Raw genomic sequence first — 17,128 nt, 5'->3', positions numbered from 1 at the left:
ACAAAAAAATTGCTGTAACAGTATTTTTCGTTACACCGGTATTTACATTTTTTCGTTACGTTATTTTCGTTATTTCCGTTACACTTTTTTCGTTACAGAAATGTTTTTTCAACGTATATTTTGATGTAAAATGCATTTGTGGCGGAAAAAATGTGACAAAAATAACGAAAATAACGAAACAAGAAGGTTCAAATACCAGTGTAACGAAAAATATAACGTTACCGCACTCAAAATCAGACAAATGAAAACACTGAAAATTCATTTTTTTGACTTCACTTCAAATTTTCATAGCTACAGCTAAAATTACTCACAAATTAGAGTTTTTTTAAGGGTTTCTTTTGTAATTTGTAACTAAAAAAATAACAAAAAAGGTAACGAAATTTTTCTGTTTTTTGTTACGTTACTTTCAGAAAAATATCGTTACGTTACGTTTCAGTTACACAACATCACATGATCAAAATAACGTTTTCGTTACAGTTCCGTTACCTGTAACGGAAAAAATTTCGTTATTTTCATTTTTCGTTACAGTTACCGTTACGGGACGCCAACACTGAATTAAATCTGAGAAAAAATTTTTAAAAAATTGAAAAATTTGAAAATCACTCCCAAGTTCATTAGCTTTTGGCTATTAGCTATTGGCTGGCAATTTTTCATTAAGCCAGCTTTTGGCTATTGGCTTAAATACCATTAGCTTGCATCAGCTATTAGCTTTTGGCTTTTAGCTGTTGGCTGGCCAGAGGTGTAACGATTATAATCGATGCTGCATCGATCATTTCGTCCCAAAATAATCGGACTAATCGGAGGATAATCGATTAATCGGCGATTATTCGGCCGAAAAAATTTGCTGTTCCATGATTGGTTGGAATTGAGTGACGTCAGTCATCGCCATAAATGTTTTCTGAACCATTATCTGAACAATTTTCATTTTCATTTTTTTACTCAAAAAGTAATTGTAATGAAAGGATTAAAGAGAAAATGGAAATATGAAACATCAAATAACAAATTAAAACCAAAAGGAAGACATAAAATCAAGATTTGGATTAATTTAAAAAAATTACCCAAAGGTCCGATTAATCGGCGATTAATCGATTACGGCCGATTATAAATAATCGGCGATTATTAATCGGAGATAATCGATTATAATCGTAATCGTTACACCTCTGTGGCTGGCTGGAAATCCCTGTGAAAATCGAAATAATCAGTGTGACGTCATCTTCACATTGATAATATAATTGTAACCTTGCAATCTTTGATGTTGACATCTGAGGTTTTTGAACTCCAATTTTTTTAAATAAAAAAAAAAATCCATCACAAATTGTAATTTTTCACCATAAATTCGATCAATTGTAGCGGTTATTCGGCCAGTTCAGTGTTATAATCTGATTTTCAAATCGTAAAATGTCTAAAAAAATCTCTCAACAAACCTTCGACGATGCTGTCAAAGAAAACATCGAAGAATTTTCCATGTCCACTTCGGAGGCAGTAGAAAGTGCCATTCAGGAATTCGAATCTCAGGTAATTTCCTGCTTCCTTGTTCGTAGTACTTACAGAAGATTGTCTTATAAACGAAGTATTTTTCGTAGGGTGTCAGCTTACAGAACATAATTACGAATTCCTTGCTGACCAACGAAGTAGAGATAATCAAAGAAAAAATCAACAAATTGAAGAAAGTTATCGAAGAAAATCCCAGCGATCCTGAGTTACTTCCGTTGCTTAAAGATATCAAGGAAGAATTAGATAGCGGTATTGCAAAACGAGTCCTAGGTGGTCAGTGTGGCTTGTACGACACCCTAGTTGACCATATAATTAAACACGAGACTTTGGAGAAATCGATTAAGGTTGCTTTTTTCGAAGCTCTAGTTTCGTTGATGACTGGTAAATAAAAACTTGACTGAATTGGTAAAATTGTATACCTCGATAGTCGTCTAATTGATGAATTTTACGAACAGGATATCCAGATTTATTGGATGATAAGGGATTCAGCATAGTTGCGAATACTTTGAAAAATCCGTCTGACGATGATATACTCTATTTAGTCCTGAGATGGTCTGTCGAATGCTGCATCAAACATGAACGAAATAGAGAGGTAAATTATCCAACCATATTCTCAATTCTGTAACTAGAATTATGATTGATTCGGTTCTATTGTATCTGTTGCAGAGATTTCTGAACAACGAAACCGTTATTCTATCAATTAAAAATGTCATAGAGAAGGATACCATCTCTGCCGATGTATTACGATCGTTATGTAGATTATTCCAAACCTTCGTAGTAAACGATGATATCAGAGCGGAGATTCCTAATGCTCACAAACACGCTTGTCTAATATCGATAGAGTTTTTACAACCTTTGATAGTTCGTTTAAAAAGTACGCTTTTTGAGTTTTTTTATTCGTCTGGAAAATAGAAAGTATTCTGACTTGATGCTTTTTAGATTTCAGATCGGATAAACGTGTTTTGGTGTCTGTATTACAAGCCCTTGTTGCTATCATCGTTCGAAATGAATTTTGTCAAAGTTTTGCCGACGCTGGTGGCCTGGAATTGCTTCGAGATATCATTTTAGATTACTTAGAAGATGAAGTAACGAATTTTTCACATACTATGTTTCTACGTCGACAGACCTCTCTTTAATTTAGGTGTTTACTTTTTTGCAGAATGTTTGCAGATCGTGTTTAGGTTTGATTAAGGTAGTAGCAGGAAATGATCAAGTAAAAGCTAAAGTAATGCAGGTCATAGATCCTTCCATTTTAGTTTCCACTATTAAGAAATTCTCTGTGAGTATTCTGCGAATTTTTGCCTGAATATTTCAATGTACTTGGTGATCATATTGATCAATTTTTCCTTTCAGAATTCTCAAAAAATGTGCGGCCAAGGGTTGACTACTTTGTCAATGTTGAGTTTAAGAAACGCTAATAATTGTCAACTACTACGTGATAACAATGTTACTGAATTAGTCGTACAGTGTTTAAAAGTACACCCTCAGAATAAAAAAATAGCTGTAAGTATTAATTTAATATAGACACTCGTACTTGTGGTATTCACCTAACTCTTACTCGTTATAATTTTCAGAAAAATGCCTGTTGGTTGATCAAGAACCTATCCCAAGGTAATGAAAAATTCGGCGCAGATTTCTTAAACTTAGGCGTCGAAGATTGTCTCAGAAGTATTTTGAAAAATCACGAAGATTGTGTTTTCGAAGCAAACACAGCCCTGAGAGTATTAGGATTTGAGGTTGAATCCAAAGATATATGGACTGGCGAAGGCAAAGGAATAGAAAATTGAAAAATTAGCACAATGAAACACAGTACGGTGAGATACGACCGAAATTATCGTACTTTAATACCAACTACTTACATTTTGAGCCTTGTGATATTTTAAAATTAATTCCTAACGTTTCAACTAGCTTCAAACGTTTATTTTTTTTACAATCGTTTTTTTCACTTGATTTAATATATAATCACAATTTTTTTTATGTATGTGTTGTAATAATAATAATCTTAATCATAATTAAAAAGCTTAACAAATAAATCGAATATATTATTCACTCCGTCCAGCGATGGCAGCAGAAGCTGCTGGTGCATACATAATACAATCTCATTTCCTCCTATAAAGTGAATTAAATTGAAGTACATATTAGTGAAAATAGATCGAAGAAAACAGAGGTAAGGTGATCGATAACTTACTTCAGCTCGTCTAGTCTGGGCTTGGAAAAATACCGCTTCTCGGTGACCACATTTTGGGCAAGGATGTTGTTCAGTTCTGGGTAGAGTCGGATCGGAGATTACGTCAGCTACGATATGGGTCAATTCACTAAAGAAAAAAAGGTTGTATTAGGAGTAAATCATGTTTTCGATCAATAATATAGGAGGAATTGAGTAACTTACTCGATTTCGTGCATAATTTTGTTGACGTAAATACAGTTGCTGTCAGCGTCTTGTTTGTGGTCACAATTTCTACACTGTAATTTATAATGTGAGATGAACAACAGAGCAATAAAAAAGGAAACATTCGTGAGTAATATGGATACTTACAGCGTACAAAAGTTTCTTGTTTTCTTTGTCTTCTTTCGGATATAACATATTGTTGCTGAAAAATCAACGATAAGATGTAATTTTTATGAGAAAGTAATCGTCTCATAGCCTACATGAAAACTTGAAATGAGTCTCACCATTCTTGACAGAAACGAATTCCGACGAAAGCTGGCCCTTCACCGTGAGATTCGTAAGAGGTTACTGTAAGCACCATTTTGAATGATTAATCGCCGAAATAGGAAATAAATGTCGAAAATTAAAAATTAATCACTCATTAATTTTTTTTATCAGAAATCTGAAATCAAAAAAAAGAAAAACGAAAACAACTTTTCCCATTCCCAGCAACTTTCCAAATACGTAAGGTATGTCAAACGATATTCGTAAAAATGCGCATGCGCGAAAACAATGACGTCATGAAAATCAAGATAGGTAAAGAAAAAAACGTCGAATAGGTATTCAAAAGTAATATTTGGCAACGTAGCAAATAGAAATTCCAGAATGTTGAATTTTTTCTTGTAATCTGCGAACCTGCGATTTTTTTTATGGTTCTGGTTGTCGAAACTTGAAGTTGTTGTATTATGCTGAGTTTTTGTAGTAAGTTCAAGTTCTAGGTTATAACTGTAGTCATATTCCACATTCATGTAGCTTTTCAATCGATTACTGATTATTTATTCTGGTTTGTATTTAGGGCACGCATAGTGCAATTAACGAATCGTTACGAGGAATTCTTGACTGAATTAAATTCATACACGTGTATTTGTACTGCGTCGTTTTTAAGTTAATTACGTGAATTTAGCTACAAGTACGTATTAGTTCTGTATATTTGTACATTTAACGTTCGCAAATAGTTATCCACATATTGATCGCTATTTCACCGAAGCCGGTTTGTCCGGTCATTCGAATCGTTGTGTTTTCAAAGAGTGTGATTTTGTTGCAGAAATGGTCGAATCAAACTTGGATAATGGTGCATCGCCTCAGAAAACCGAAGAGTCGGTTAACGTTGTCGGTGACGTTCCACTTGACGAGTACTGCTTGGTCGGATGGGATTTAGACACGACAGGACGTAAATTACTCGACGAAATTTGCCATATTGCCGGATACACGCCGAATAGTGATTTCTCGCTTTATATCATGCCGCACGGTGATTTGACCAGTGTGGCTAAGAAAAGGCATATGATTCGTATCGTTACTGTTGGCTTTTATAGGATTATCAAAGATACCACTAGTAATAAGGTATTCGCTTATCGTGCAATTTCCATTGTGTGCTAATCATTTCTTAGAATTCGTATTAATCATTTCTGCTTATTTGCACAGATGTTGAAAACCAAAAGCGAAGTGTCAGCGTTAATTGAGTTCCTCGATTGGCTCGAACATGTGAACGAGGAAAGCGCCAAGAAAGGAGTACTTTTGATTTGCCACGAAAGTTATAAATTTAATCCTCATTTACTGATTAAGTCCTTACTGAAGTGAGTGCATTTAAGTATTTGAGTATTTTACATTTCGAGATAATTAACCTACGTGTTTTTCATTTTCGCAGGTATGATCTGTTAGATCGATTCTCGAAAATCGTCAAAGGTTTCGTCGATTGTCACACGTTTGCCAAGGAAAAATGTAAACAAACCATGGTTTCGTTTTCGATTAGAATTCTATCCAAAGTACTCCTAGATAAGGATAACGTTGAAATACACAGAGCTAGCGATCGCGCACATCTGGCATATGACGTATGCACCTCACCCTCTCTTACTACCGCATCCCTAACAACACATTTTTTTTTTCAACTCCGTGTGTGTTTCTAGATCGTTCAACATTTATGTGCCGGTGCTTCCGAAATAGGCAGTGGTGCTGCTTCTCCTAATTTAGAAATCGTCAAAACTGTACTGCCTTTTACCACCGGAGTCGAATCGGAATTGAAAGTTTTGCAAGAACTTCAAGTCGTGTTACGTCGCCAACATACGTTGAAACCTATTTTCGCTCAATTCCTCGGCTTTAATTCGACTACTTACCAGGAAAGACGAAATGCCTTGCAGTTGCGTAAATGTTTAGTCGACGCATACGTAGATTACGATATGTTACAGACTGCTTGGTCTAAAGTAAGATGCACTATAATACACCCTATCCATTTTATTTAAACTCGCAGTATTCCTAATTTTGTGTTTTTTTTTTGTCAGGGACGAGAAGCTTTAGAAGAACTAATCAATGATAAATTGACCGGCGACGAAATGACCGACAAAAATAAATCCGAGTTAGTCAAATTACTCGTCGACCATTTCGAAAAACCTGACGAACCTAAGAAGAAAAGCCGTTTCGGTCGCCGAAGCTCTTCCAAAGTTTCGCCCAAGAGTAACGAGAGTAACGAAAGCGAATCTAAGGTCGGGGTCGCTGAATGCGAGAATAATCCGACAGACGTTGATTCCGAGTTGTCCAAATTGACGATTAATAACGATATAATCACGCCGGTGCATAGTGAAACTAACGCTGTGAAAGTGAATTAGTAATCGCGGTATTTTTTTTTTTCATCGTATTTTACAGACTTATTGTTAATGTTTAAATTACCATTTGTTTTTTTACATTCTCTAATTTTTTTTCAACTAACGCGAAGTGTTCTTTTTATTTTCCTTTTTTTTTCCTTGTTTGTAAATTTATAGTTTTTATTTCTCGATTATTTTCCAATTGAGGTTGTTGAAATTTTCATTTTGAAATATTCTACTATTCTTCAAGAAACTTTAATTTTTTGATTCAAGTTACTCTTAATTTTTTTATATATTATAAATCTCTTTATAAAAAGTTACTTTTTTGTTGACTATATTAAAATTTGATAAATTTAGTGTTGTGTTTTTTTTACTTCATGTTCGAAGAATATAATAATTAGTAGCGAAAGATGAACGAATAGTTTTATTGAAGCAGTGGCACATGAAAAAATGAAAAGAAATCGAAAAATATACAGTAACTTATTGATAAACGCGATGATATCGTGTTTCAATCTTAATTGACACCAGTCGAGCCGAATCCTCCTGCACCTCGATCAGTTTCACTCAAATTCTGAAATCAACGTAATTTATTATAAAACCACCGAACTGGAGGTGAGAAAGTTTCGACGAAAAGTGATCAATTTACTTGTATTTCTTTCAATTTCGGATGGAATATTCTCTCGCAAATGAGCTGAGCTACTCGATCGCCTTTCTTGACTAGAAAATCACTATCTGAATGGTTGAATAACAGAACACCTACATTTCCTCTGTAATCTTCGTCGATCACGCCGGCTACGAAGAAATGTATGAATTTAGAGAAGCAGTTGAGCAAAAGAATTGTTAATTAATCGTATAGATCATCGTTACCTCCCACGTCGATGAAATTTTTCCAAGCTAATCCTGATCGAGGAGCAATCCGTCCATAGCATCCGGATGGCAGCTCGATTTGCAAATCAGTCTTGATCAATTCTTTACCTCGAGCAGGGACACAGTAATCGTAAGCACTGCGAGTGAAGATCAGAGAGAATTATGAACGATGCAATGAGGCAGAAAATTATTAACAAAGTATTACCTTTTCAAGTCGTATCCGGCAGCTTTATCGGATCCTTTGGTCGGTGTGAGAGCATTCTTACTCAAACGAGCGAATTGCAGAGTAGATTGAGAGTCTTCTTGGTTTTCCAACATCGTGAAACTATGTTTGAAAGTTTTAACAGACTTGAATCAACGGGGACACTAATGAGAAATGAAATTTTGAAGGTTCATTTAATGAAAACTGTTCTCATGCTACTTTACGCGGGAGTTTTTAGTATTTTTTTGGTAGATTTTCGTCTTTGTGGAGTGGGTAAATCAATTCCGGTGATAAAAGATTAGATGAACAGATGATTAAGCTGTGTTGGAATTTTGGAAAGCGTTAATTTAGTTTATCTTTTCAAGAGATCAATATGCAGGGGGAGAGTGATTTTTGAAAATGGTCAACTTGTGGAAAATGATTCGTAGAAATTCTTTTCTCACAAAAATAGAAGTTTTCGAAAAAATTGTATTTGAAATTGAAACGTTTCGATTTCGAAGTTCGACTTGGCAACACAGTTTGTCCTAACCACGTTCTCTTCTATGAATTTATTAGTATTTTCCTTATTTTGCTATTGCGTAGATCAAAAATTTTCAACTTTCTTCAATCTAAATTTTCAAATTCGACCTCTACTCTGATTAAATTATTAATCAATTCAATTAGGACCCATTCGCAATTTTCCTAAAACCTAATGATTCGCACAATCTATTCACTATTCCATCCGATCTCTTCAATCACGCAGTAACTTCGTTACTCATATTTTATTTCGTAATTTGGAACGAATTCAATCTACATAATATTGAAATTAAAATTCATCGATGAAAATTTTCACGATTTTCCCATCAAATTATCCTTACGATATATTCATCATGTCAACGAAATCGCATCAAATCAAATCGTATCAATCAAAATCAGAATAAAATCAAACACATTTAATCAAATCAAAAATCAAATCAAAAAACTTTTATTGGCACGTAATATACAGGTAAGCAATTACATATACAAATGTTCATCTCCGATGCCAAGCCCCCTGTCGAGCAAAAGTCTCCTTCAACCGAGCCCATTCGACCCGATTATCCGCTACTCTCTCGAAAAATTTATGTTTTAGAAGATCAGTGATATCATCCGTCCACCTCGCCTTCTGCCTTCCAGGCCTTCTTATTCCAGTCTGGAACCAGTGTAGCAATTTATACCCCCATCTCTCATCTTTTACCCTACTAATATGGCCTGCCCATTCCCACTTTTTTCTTTTACAATCAAACACTATATCAGTTAGACCCCTAATTTTATTATAAATTTCTGATGTTCTAATTCTTTCCCTTCTCGACACCCCTAGCATTGACCTGACCATGGCATTCTGTGTTGTCTTTAGTTTTGAGATTAGACTATTTGTGAGTGTCCAAGTCTGAGATCCGTAGGTTATAGTTGGTACAACACAGCTGTTAAAAATTTCTTTTTTATTTTTTGTAGAAAATTGACCCTTCAGAATATGTTTTAAGGACCAAAATTTACCCCAACCCCTTGCTATTCTATTGTTGATTTCTTTTTCCATACTGTTTTCTAGTGATATGACTTGGCCAAGGTAAACAATTTCATCAACTTTTTCAATATGTTGTCCCTCAATTTTGACTTCTTCCAGGGAAGTACATTTGGACATAATTTTTGTTTTTCCCAAGTTAATCATCAACCCTGCCTCCCTACTTGTCTTTGCTAGGTCCGATAGCATTATAATCAACTCTTCAGGCTTTTCAGAAACTAAGACTATATCATCCGCAAATCGTAAATTATTTAGAAATACCCCATTAATTTTGACCCCCATACCTTCCCAAGATAAATTCCTAAAGATTTGTTCCAGAGCTGCACTGAATAGAATGGGAGATAGAGGGTCCCCCTGTTTTACTCCTTTTTTAATGTCAAATAAATCACCCATTATATCAGTCTTAATTTTTGCTTTCAATTGTGTGTACATTTCTTGAATTAATTTAACATAGATAGGATGTATACCTTGAATTTTAATGGCATTTATCAAAAACTGGTGTTCCAAGGAGTCAAAGGCTTTTCTGAAGTCAATAAAGGCGAGGTGGAGGTTTGTTTGATATTCTGCACTTTTTTCAATCAGTTGGTTGATCGTGAAAAGATGATCTGACGTTGAGAAGCCCTTCCGAAAGCCCGCTTGTTCACAGGGTTGTTGCTGTAGAAGAGCCTCCCTGATGCGATTCTCCAGTAATTTTGAGAAAACTTTGGCCAAAGTGGGGCTCAAACTTATTGGTCGATAATTGTCAATTTTGTGCTTATCCCCTTTTTTGTAAATTAAGATAATCTCTGATTCTTTCCATTTTTTTGGAATTGTTTGAGTATAAAGAATTTTATTAAAGAATTTTGTCAAAAAGTCTATCAATATGGGTCCCTTCCCAAATTTTAGATGTTCATTTGAAATATTATCAATTCCGGAGGCCTTGTTATTTTTCAAATTTTTTAGTACTTCCTCCACCTCTGAGCTGAGGAAAGGAGCTGGTGCCTCCAGATGGTCAGTTTTTAGCACTGTTATATTATTGTTTGTTGAATTGTAAATTTCTTTGTAGAATTCGGTTGCCACTTTATTTATTTCTTTCCTGGAGTATTTTCTATTACCATCCTGATCACACATATATGTGATCCACTGGGTACCAAGTGATCTCACTTTGTTTATTTTTTTTGTGCTTTTTGAAGAATCTAGAATTTTCGAAATTATATTTTGTTCTTTTTCTTTATTTTTTTCCCTCAAGAGTCTCCTAACTAGTTTGCACAGTACATTCAGCTCTACTTTGTCAATTCCCGTTTTTTCTTTTTTATACCTCAGCTTATCCCTTTTTTTAATCAAAGTTTTGAGTTCAGTTCCCATTTCCGATACCTCTCTTTCCTCCCCAATGCCTCGGAGATTTCTAACCATTAAACCAGAGTTTACTAGTTTATCCTCCACCCAGTTATCAATCTCATCGACTGAACCCTCTGCTAAGAGCCTCTCAACGTCAGTATCTTTAATCATTTTATTAAGCTCCATAAGGTACTTTTTTTGATCAGTGGTTTCTAGTTTTGTCTTTAGACTCGGTTAGTTTCTTTTTGTGTCTGTGGCGCCAATTTGTAGCAATTTCACATTGTATTGGTCTATGATCAGAGAGAAAGCTAAACTTTTTGATTACATCGACCTGATTAAATTATTAATCAATTCAATTAGGACCCATTCGCAATTTTCCTAAAACCTAATGATTCGCACAATCTATTCACTATTCCATCCGATCTCTTCAATCACGCAGTAACTTCGTTACTCATATTTTATTTCGTAATTTGGAACGAATTCAATCTACATAATATTGAAATTAAAATTCATCGATGAAAATTTTCACGATTTTCCCATCAAATTATCCTTACGATATATTCATCATGTCAACGAAATCGCATCAAATCAAATCGTATCAATCAAAATCAGAATAAAATCAAACACATTTAATATTTTTTCTTATTAATCAGTTTAATTAAAATATAAAAAACGAAGGTTCACATCAATGTTTATTTCTTCTTTCCTTTCTTCTTGGAAGCTTTTTCAGCAGCCAGTTTCTTGGCGTATTCGGGGTTTTCAGCAGCTTCTTTCGCCTTTTTCTCTCGGATACCGAATAATTTAGCGTCATCACGAGCCTACAACGAATAACAACCATTAAAATCAAATCAAGATAATCAAAACAGAAGATAAAATGTAGAACGAAATTGCTATCGTGGTTAAATCATATAACCAAAACAACACGAATTTCGATCAGTTTATGTAGCACACCTATGACACTACGATTCGAACCACTGCCATAAGAGAATGACAATCGAAGGTAGTTTTTAAATGTGCGAAATAAAATAATTGCAAACGGTACCTGTTTCACTACAGAGAAAGCATTGAATCGTTTTTCGCCAGCAGTAATAGCTCTGGGTTTGTCAAGTTTCTTCAGTTGGATAATTGGTAATACTTCTCCCTTCAATTGAGTGGCTACTTTCCTTTCTTCTTCCTACGGACGAAAATAAACAATCAATTTCCGATCGAAAGTTAGATTAGAATGTATAGATGCACACTTACGGTAGCTTCGTCTTTCCTTAATTTCTTGTTAGCGTGTTTCGGGAAGATGATCAATTTCGATTTGTATTCCTTCAATCTTTGAACGTTAACTTGTAATGATTCGACTGACTTGTTGCGGCGACGATGGTCAACAGCGATACCGACCGAACGAGCGAATCCTGGATTTAAACCTGCGGCCTGAAAATGACCTCAATTTAGGATACTTGATCCTACAAAAGAGTGTTTTGAATTACAGGAATACTTACTTTGATTTCTTCTAATGTGAATCCACGTCCTGGTCGAATTTTAGCGTGATAACGTACAGTTGGGCAATGGACAATTGGTCTCAAAGGTCCAGCTGCGGGTTTCGGAGCGATGGATCTGGCTTTTTGTACACGAGCCTTGTGCCTACGGAATTTTCTGGCAGGTTGGTTGAACCAAGTCTTGATATATTTCTGCCAGTCTTTATGGAAATGGCCATTAGGAATCTGGTTATTCCCCTTAGGCGCCATTCTTAGATTTTAGTATGATCTGTAAAGTAACACGAAGTAATTAGTAATGCCACAGAGATGAAAAATGGATACCGAAATAAGGATAGAGAAGCTCGTAATTGATTTCAACGATAGCTACGAGCCGGTCATAGGTAATCAGCTCAATGCACGTTTTTGGTGTTTTGATGACGAAAAAACACGAAATGGAAGAATACACGACGATAATATCGCGAGGTAATTAGTTCATAGTAAAGCTTAGATGTGAAATTATGTAGATACATAAATTTTACTTACGTATTTTCCGATAAAATAATTAAACTGAGGTAAAATTTGAGAAAATTTTTACATGGCCGTGGCACTTCAAAACTCAAAGCGTGATTGTGTGTGGAATTTTATCAATCAGGCTTTATCTTTTTGGCTTTCTTACGAAAGTAGGAAACAGGCAGCATTGAAAGTAGATAAACTGGCTGAAAAATTTAGACGAAAAGCCAAAAAAATAAAATTTTTTCCACTCAAACTTTTTTGAAAAACTTTTGAGAACTTTTTGTTTCAAAAGTTCAAAACTCCAACTTTTTCTGATTTTTATCATCACATTGAAGATGTTTTAATCATGAAATTACAAAAAACTATCGAAAAATGATTCGTGAAGACTTCTATCAAAGTTTCAACTTTGGATTTCTTGCCGAAGCTTTCCCTTCACGAGCGCATTGGAGGAGTGATGATTGAATCGGTTTCATCTTCATCGTGGTGTCTTCTCCGGTGTGTAAGTCTCTTCACATGCTTTTCTTTTCATTTTTGCACATCCGTTAAAACCGTTTTCTATTGATTGAAAATGATTGAGTCAGGTGTGCTACATTAAATCTCTACAGATGAGCAAATTTGACGAATTTGGTTCTGTCAGAAGCGAGTCTGTTGGACAATGAAAAACTTATGGAACGATTTGCACACCAGTTAAAACCGTTTTCTTTTGATTGAAAATGATTGAGTCAGGTGTGCTACAGTAAATTACTACAGATGAGCAAATTTGACGAATTCGGTTCCGGGTTCTGTCCGAAGCGAGTCTGTTGGACAATAACCTATAGAACGATCAGTTTATGTGTTTATTTTAAAGCGATAGTTTATTTAAATGCTCCAATCATGCTACTTCTCCAACTAAACGTTCGTTCTTTATTTCAGATGAACCAGTAAAAATGGCAAGCAGTGATAGATTCAGGCAAAAGAAAATATCTCATCTGAAGCGATCTCTACAGAAAGAGGTGACTGTCACCTTCTATAAAATATATTGAATAAACCGAAAAATCAATTATACAATAAGTTTTCATTTTTTTTAGGAAACGGAACGTAAACTCGATGATCTCAGTGGTTCGGATAACGAAGATATTGACTTTTCCAAAGAAATCCGCCCGATTGGTTATTACATCAACGATCGAGAAAAAATGATCGAAGAAATGTTTTCTGTGATAAAAAACGAAAAATTGAGGAAAATGCTTCCTCCTACTTTAAAAGTAATTGAAAAAGTGCAGAATATGGTGCTTTAAATAGTGCTCCATTTTAATGTTTTTCTCGTTGTAGGGTTATAGCTTGGAAGAAATCAAAGCAGATTGTTTAGTTCACTTGTTGGGAATGTCAAAGAAACGGATTTACGCTACTCTACAAGGTTTTAAAAGTTTTCGCTGATCGTTGAAAAATGCATTAGACATTTCCTAATGATCTTTATGATTTGTATCAGGTCGTGATTTGAATAGTTCTTCGGATTCGGAAAGTGATACTACGAATTCAGTTCTTGGTTCAGGTACAATATTGTTTTTATCTTTAAAAACTTTCGATACTTTTCAGTGTTGCATATATCAATATTGTTTATTTGTTTGTTTTTTTCAACAGATTCATCTGAAGAACCTCAAATAACTAGTAGTACTCAAATTAAGTAAGAATTTCGTACACCTTCGATAGTTGTATCACGTTACGAAAATTATATTATGTACGTTTTATTTTAGATCCGATATCGAAGAAATCGATGACACTTTGGATATCACAATTTCTAAAAACGATCTCGATGCATTAATACCAGGTAAATCAACAATATTTCATTCTATCAATCAATAGATCAACTCACATCGACAATTTAATTTACATTTTGATTCTCTCTAATCCTGTGAATTTTTAATTCTGCTATAGATAAAAAAACTCACCCGAACACGTCGAAAAAACGCGCTGATAAATCCAAACTGCATGGAAAACCTAGCAAGAAAATCAAAGTCGAACGATCACCCAGTCTCATCGAAATTTCCGACGACGAAATAATCGTCAAAAAGAAGAAGAAAAAAGATGAAAAACGCTCGAAAAAGAAACCAGAAACGAAAGCAAAACCTAAACATAAACATTCTAAAGAGAAATCGAAAAAAGCCAAAAACGATTCGAGCAGCGAAAGCTCCGATAAAGAAGACACGACCGAAGAAGGCAGTGTTCTCGTTGACTCGAAAAAAGGCAAAAGTCTATTAGAAATTTTAGAATTAGAAATGCGAGCTCGAGCCATCCGAGCTCTTTTAGAAGCCAACACCAGTGCTCTCGAGTCAACCTCTAAAAACGCTCCCGAAGCTGCCACCGAGGTCGCCATCGAATCAACTTCCAAAGCGAAGCAGACCCTCGAATCGACCTCCGAGGTGAAACAGGATCCTGAATCGAAAGAAAACCAAAGTTCTGAAAAAGCCAACACTTCGACTGAAGATCCTGTTGACGAATCAGATTCCTTTGACGTTGAAGTAATCGACGACGATGTTGCTATTATTATTCTCGATGATGCTGATGATCAGATCGACTTGGAATCGGATAATGTTTCCAAATCGAACGAAAACGAATCTTCTAAGAAGAACTCTGCTGAAAAAGAACAACGCAAAAACAGTTCTTCTGACAAAGAATCGTCTAAGAAAAAATCTGAAAAAGAAACGTCCAAGAAGAGCCCTCCTGAGAAGGAATCATCTAAGGATACCTCTTCTGAGAAAGAACCATCGAAAAAAAATTCTCGTGAGAAAGATCCACCTAAAAATACCTCCCCTGAGAAAGAATCATCCAACAAGAGTCCTCCTTCGAAGGAACCACCTAAAAGCAACTCAACTAGTGATCTTTCCACGAAAGAACCGCCCAAGAAAAGCCCTCCTTCCACAGAATCAACTAAAAACAACTCAGTTAGTGATCTTTCTACCGAAGAAACTCCTAATAATGACTCCACCTCGAAAGAACCTGCTCAAAAAGACACCACCGAAAACGAAATCGCTCAAATTGACCTCACATCTGAACCTAGTACCTCCGAAGGTGATTTGACTTGGCCCGAACGATGGGCCGAAAGTAAAGGCGTCAAGGAGATAATTCAAAACAGTAAACTATGCGCTAATATACGTAAACGAATGAGATTCGCTAGAATGTTGAAGCAAAAACAAGAAGAACAACAGCAGCAGCAACAACAACAACAACCACAACCACCTCAACAAGATTCCCAACCAGAGAACCCTTTGATTTCCGAATTGAAACGAGTAGAAGAAGGTAGCGTTGATCAATTACAGTTGTTGAAGTTATTAGATGAAACTAAACAGAAAAGCGATCAACTTAGCAAAAAAATAGCCGAACCTGAGCCTAAGAAAGTGACACAATCTCAGCCTAAGACATTAGCACAATCCCAGCCTAAAATAACCAGTAAACCTAAAAAAACGAGCGATTCTCCAGCTAGCGATAAGGAAGAAGGTGAAATAGATGACGATGACGATGATGATGAACCCAGCGACCAAGTTCATCAGTCGAATGATCACACATCCGTATCACTTTTGGATATCGGAGTACCAGATGAAAATGTTTCGTGTCTTATCGATATAACTGACGATGATTGATGGTAATATTATTGTTGACGTAATCGAGGAAAAAATTGTCAACTTTTGCCGAACTGAACTGATCACATTTATAGAATGGTGATCTTGTTTCAAGACTGAATGTAGTCGAAGTTAATGCGGGTGATGAGGGGATAATGAAGCCAGGCTGAGGTTATCAAGTTTGTAGTTGAATTGTGAGATGCTTATTTTACTCTCACCTCCTTTTGTTACTCAAAGTTGAAGATTGAAATTGTTCTGCGTTTTGTTAAAAGTTGAAAAAAAAATTATTTGAGGATCCTAGTTGATATTTTGTAACGAACGAGACACTGTATTTATTCCATTCAACGACTATTTTGCGATACATGTGGCGACAAATTTCGTATACGTGATATTAATATTTTACCATCTGCTTTATGTGTACTCAAGTTGTAAACAGAGTTCATTTTGTTCGCTACTGTTCTCGATTAAACATCTTTATTTGATTTGTGTGCATTTTTATAACTTGATTTGTTATATTTCATCGTGCTTATGATGCGTTGTTCGAGTAACTTCTCCTTTTTGAAAACCACGAGACGGAAAATTAGTGCGATTACGAACGATCGAACATTTTCGACGAATTTTTATGTCTTTTACAACGAACTGTGTTGAAATTTCAGGATTAATGATTAGTCATCTTTCGATTCCGGTTCGGAGTGATTAACCTGTTCTGTTGTGAAAAGTGTTAATTGATATTTGTTGAAAAAAAGTGTTCGATTGAAACCAATAATATTAGTTCCATGAAGCTAATGCGGTAATGTTTGGTTATCATGAATCATGCAACGAAGCGAACGTGTTCGTTCTGAAAAGAGTTCTTCAAAGTGTTTGTAATGCATTTCTTATTATTTCGAACAAATAATAGAGACTAGAGACAGGAGAAATCCCTTCAAAGTTCAAAGACTCAAGTAGAATCCAAATAATTTCATCAAGTTCGTTGATTTTGATTTTTCGTTATCAAGTTTCAAATTGGTTAGCAGTCTGTGATTAGGGTTCGGAGTGATTAACCTGTTCTGTTCTGAAAAGTGTTAATTGATATTATTTGTTGAGAAAAAATGTTCGATTGAATTTGAAATCAATAATAAGATCAGTTCCATGAGGCTAT

The 17,128-nt window shown here is 35.2% G+C and overlaps 6 protein-coding genes across 7 annotated transcripts; 3 read left to right on the top strand and 3 right to left on the bottom strand.

Annotated features, from left to right (window-relative positions):
• The first annotated feature begins 1,248 nt into the window (after window positions 1–1,248).
• On the top strand, window positions 1,249–3,527 carry LOC135842457 (armadillo repeat-containing protein 6 homolog). Its single transcript, XM_065359928.1, has 8 exons — window positions 1,249–1,515; window positions 1,584–1,875; window positions 1,950–2,086; window positions 2,161–2,368; window positions 2,434–2,579; window positions 2,654–2,773; window positions 2,848–2,997; window positions 3,069–3,527. The coding sequence occupies exons 1-8, from the start codon at window positions 1,399–1,401 to the stop codon at window positions 3,279–3,281; spliced, it is 1,383 nt and encodes a 460-aa protein (XP_065216000.1). The 5' UTR covers window positions 1,249–1,398; the 3' UTR covers window positions 3,282–3,527.
• RpII15 (RNA polymerase II subunit RpII15) lies at window positions 3,393–4,366 on the bottom strand. Its single transcript, XM_065359932.1, has 5 exons — window positions 4,168–4,366; window positions 4,031–4,085; window positions 3,884–3,957; window positions 3,683–3,809; window positions 3,393–3,603 (listed from the first exon to the last, which is right to left on the bottom strand). The coding sequence occupies exons 1-5, from the start codon at window positions 4,242–4,244 to the stop codon at window positions 3,541–3,543; spliced, it is 396 nt and encodes a 131-aa protein (XP_065216004.1). The 5' UTR covers window positions 4,245–4,366; the 3' UTR covers window positions 3,393–3,540.
• A 116-nt stretch (window positions 4,367–4,482) lies between these two features.
• Window positions 4,483–6,854, top strand: exu (exuperantia). Its single transcript, XM_065359929.1, has 7 exons — window positions 4,483–4,624; window positions 4,719–4,832; window positions 4,968–5,263; window positions 5,345–5,496; window positions 5,568–5,751; window positions 5,827–6,120; window positions 6,199–6,854. The coding sequence occupies exons 3-7, from the start codon at window positions 4,970–4,972 to the stop codon at window positions 6,520–6,522; spliced, it is 1,248 nt and encodes a 415-aa protein (XP_065216001.1). The 5' UTR covers window positions 4,483–4,624; window positions 4,719–4,832; window positions 4,968–4,969; the 3' UTR covers window positions 6,523–6,854.
• Window positions 6,855–6,907: 53 nt separating this feature from the next.
• On the bottom strand, window positions 6,908–7,881 carry LOC135842459 (deoxyuridine 5'-triphosphate nucleotidohydrolase-like). Its single transcript, XM_065359931.1, has 4 exons — window positions 7,571–7,881; window positions 7,366–7,502; window positions 7,145–7,290; window positions 6,908–7,069 (listed from the first exon to the last, which is right to left on the bottom strand). The coding sequence occupies exons 1-4, from the start codon at window positions 7,681–7,683 to the stop codon at window positions 7,013–7,015; spliced, it is 453 nt and encodes a 150-aa protein (XP_065216003.1). The 5' UTR covers window positions 7,684–7,881; the 3' UTR covers window positions 6,908–7,012.
• Window positions 7,882–11,035: 3,154 nt separating this feature from the next.
• On the bottom strand, window positions 11,036–12,586 carry RpL13 (ribosomal protein L13). Its single transcript, XM_065359979.1, has 5 exons — window positions 12,428–12,586; window positions 11,909–12,173; window positions 11,664–11,840; window positions 11,464–11,595; window positions 11,036–11,239 (listed from the first exon to the last, which is right to left on the bottom strand). The coding sequence occupies exons 2-5, from the start codon at window positions 12,152–12,154 to the stop codon at window positions 11,114–11,116; spliced, it is 681 nt and encodes a 226-aa protein (XP_065216051.1). The 5' UTR covers window positions 12,155–12,173; window positions 12,428–12,586; the 3' UTR covers window positions 11,036–11,113.
• A 90-nt stretch (window positions 12,587–12,676) lies between these two features.
• On the top strand, window positions 12,677–16,472 carry LOC135842495 (protein starmaker-like). Of its 2 annotated transcripts, none has more exons than XM_065359978.1 (8): window positions 12,677–12,892; window positions 13,310–13,389; window positions 13,465–13,638; window positions 13,706–13,790; window positions 13,863–13,925; window positions 14,015–14,057; window positions 14,128–14,201; window positions 14,309–16,472. In XM_065359978.1, the coding sequence occupies exons 2-8, from the start codon at window positions 13,324–13,326 to the stop codon at window positions 16,009–16,011; spliced, it is 2,208 nt and encodes a 735-aa protein (XP_065216050.1). In that variant the 5' UTR covers window positions 12,677–12,892; window positions 13,310–13,323; the 3' UTR covers window positions 16,012–16,472. The 2 variants fall into 2 exon arrangements, with proteins under 2 accessions (XP_065216050.1, XP_065216049.1); XM_065359977.1 differs by having other exon boundaries at window positions 12,677–12,896.
• The last annotated feature ends 656 nt before the right edge of the window (window positions 16,473–17,128 follow it).

The sequence above is a fragment of the Planococcus citri genome, chromosome 4 (assembly GCF_950023065.1).
Source record: "Planococcus citri chromosome 4, ihPlaCitr1.1, whole genome shotgun sequence".
Taxonomy (NCBI): domain Eukaryota; kingdom Metazoa; phylum Arthropoda; class Insecta; order Hemiptera; family Pseudococcidae; genus Planococcus; species Planococcus citri.
This window is presented reverse-complemented; position numbering and strand designations above follow the sequence as displayed.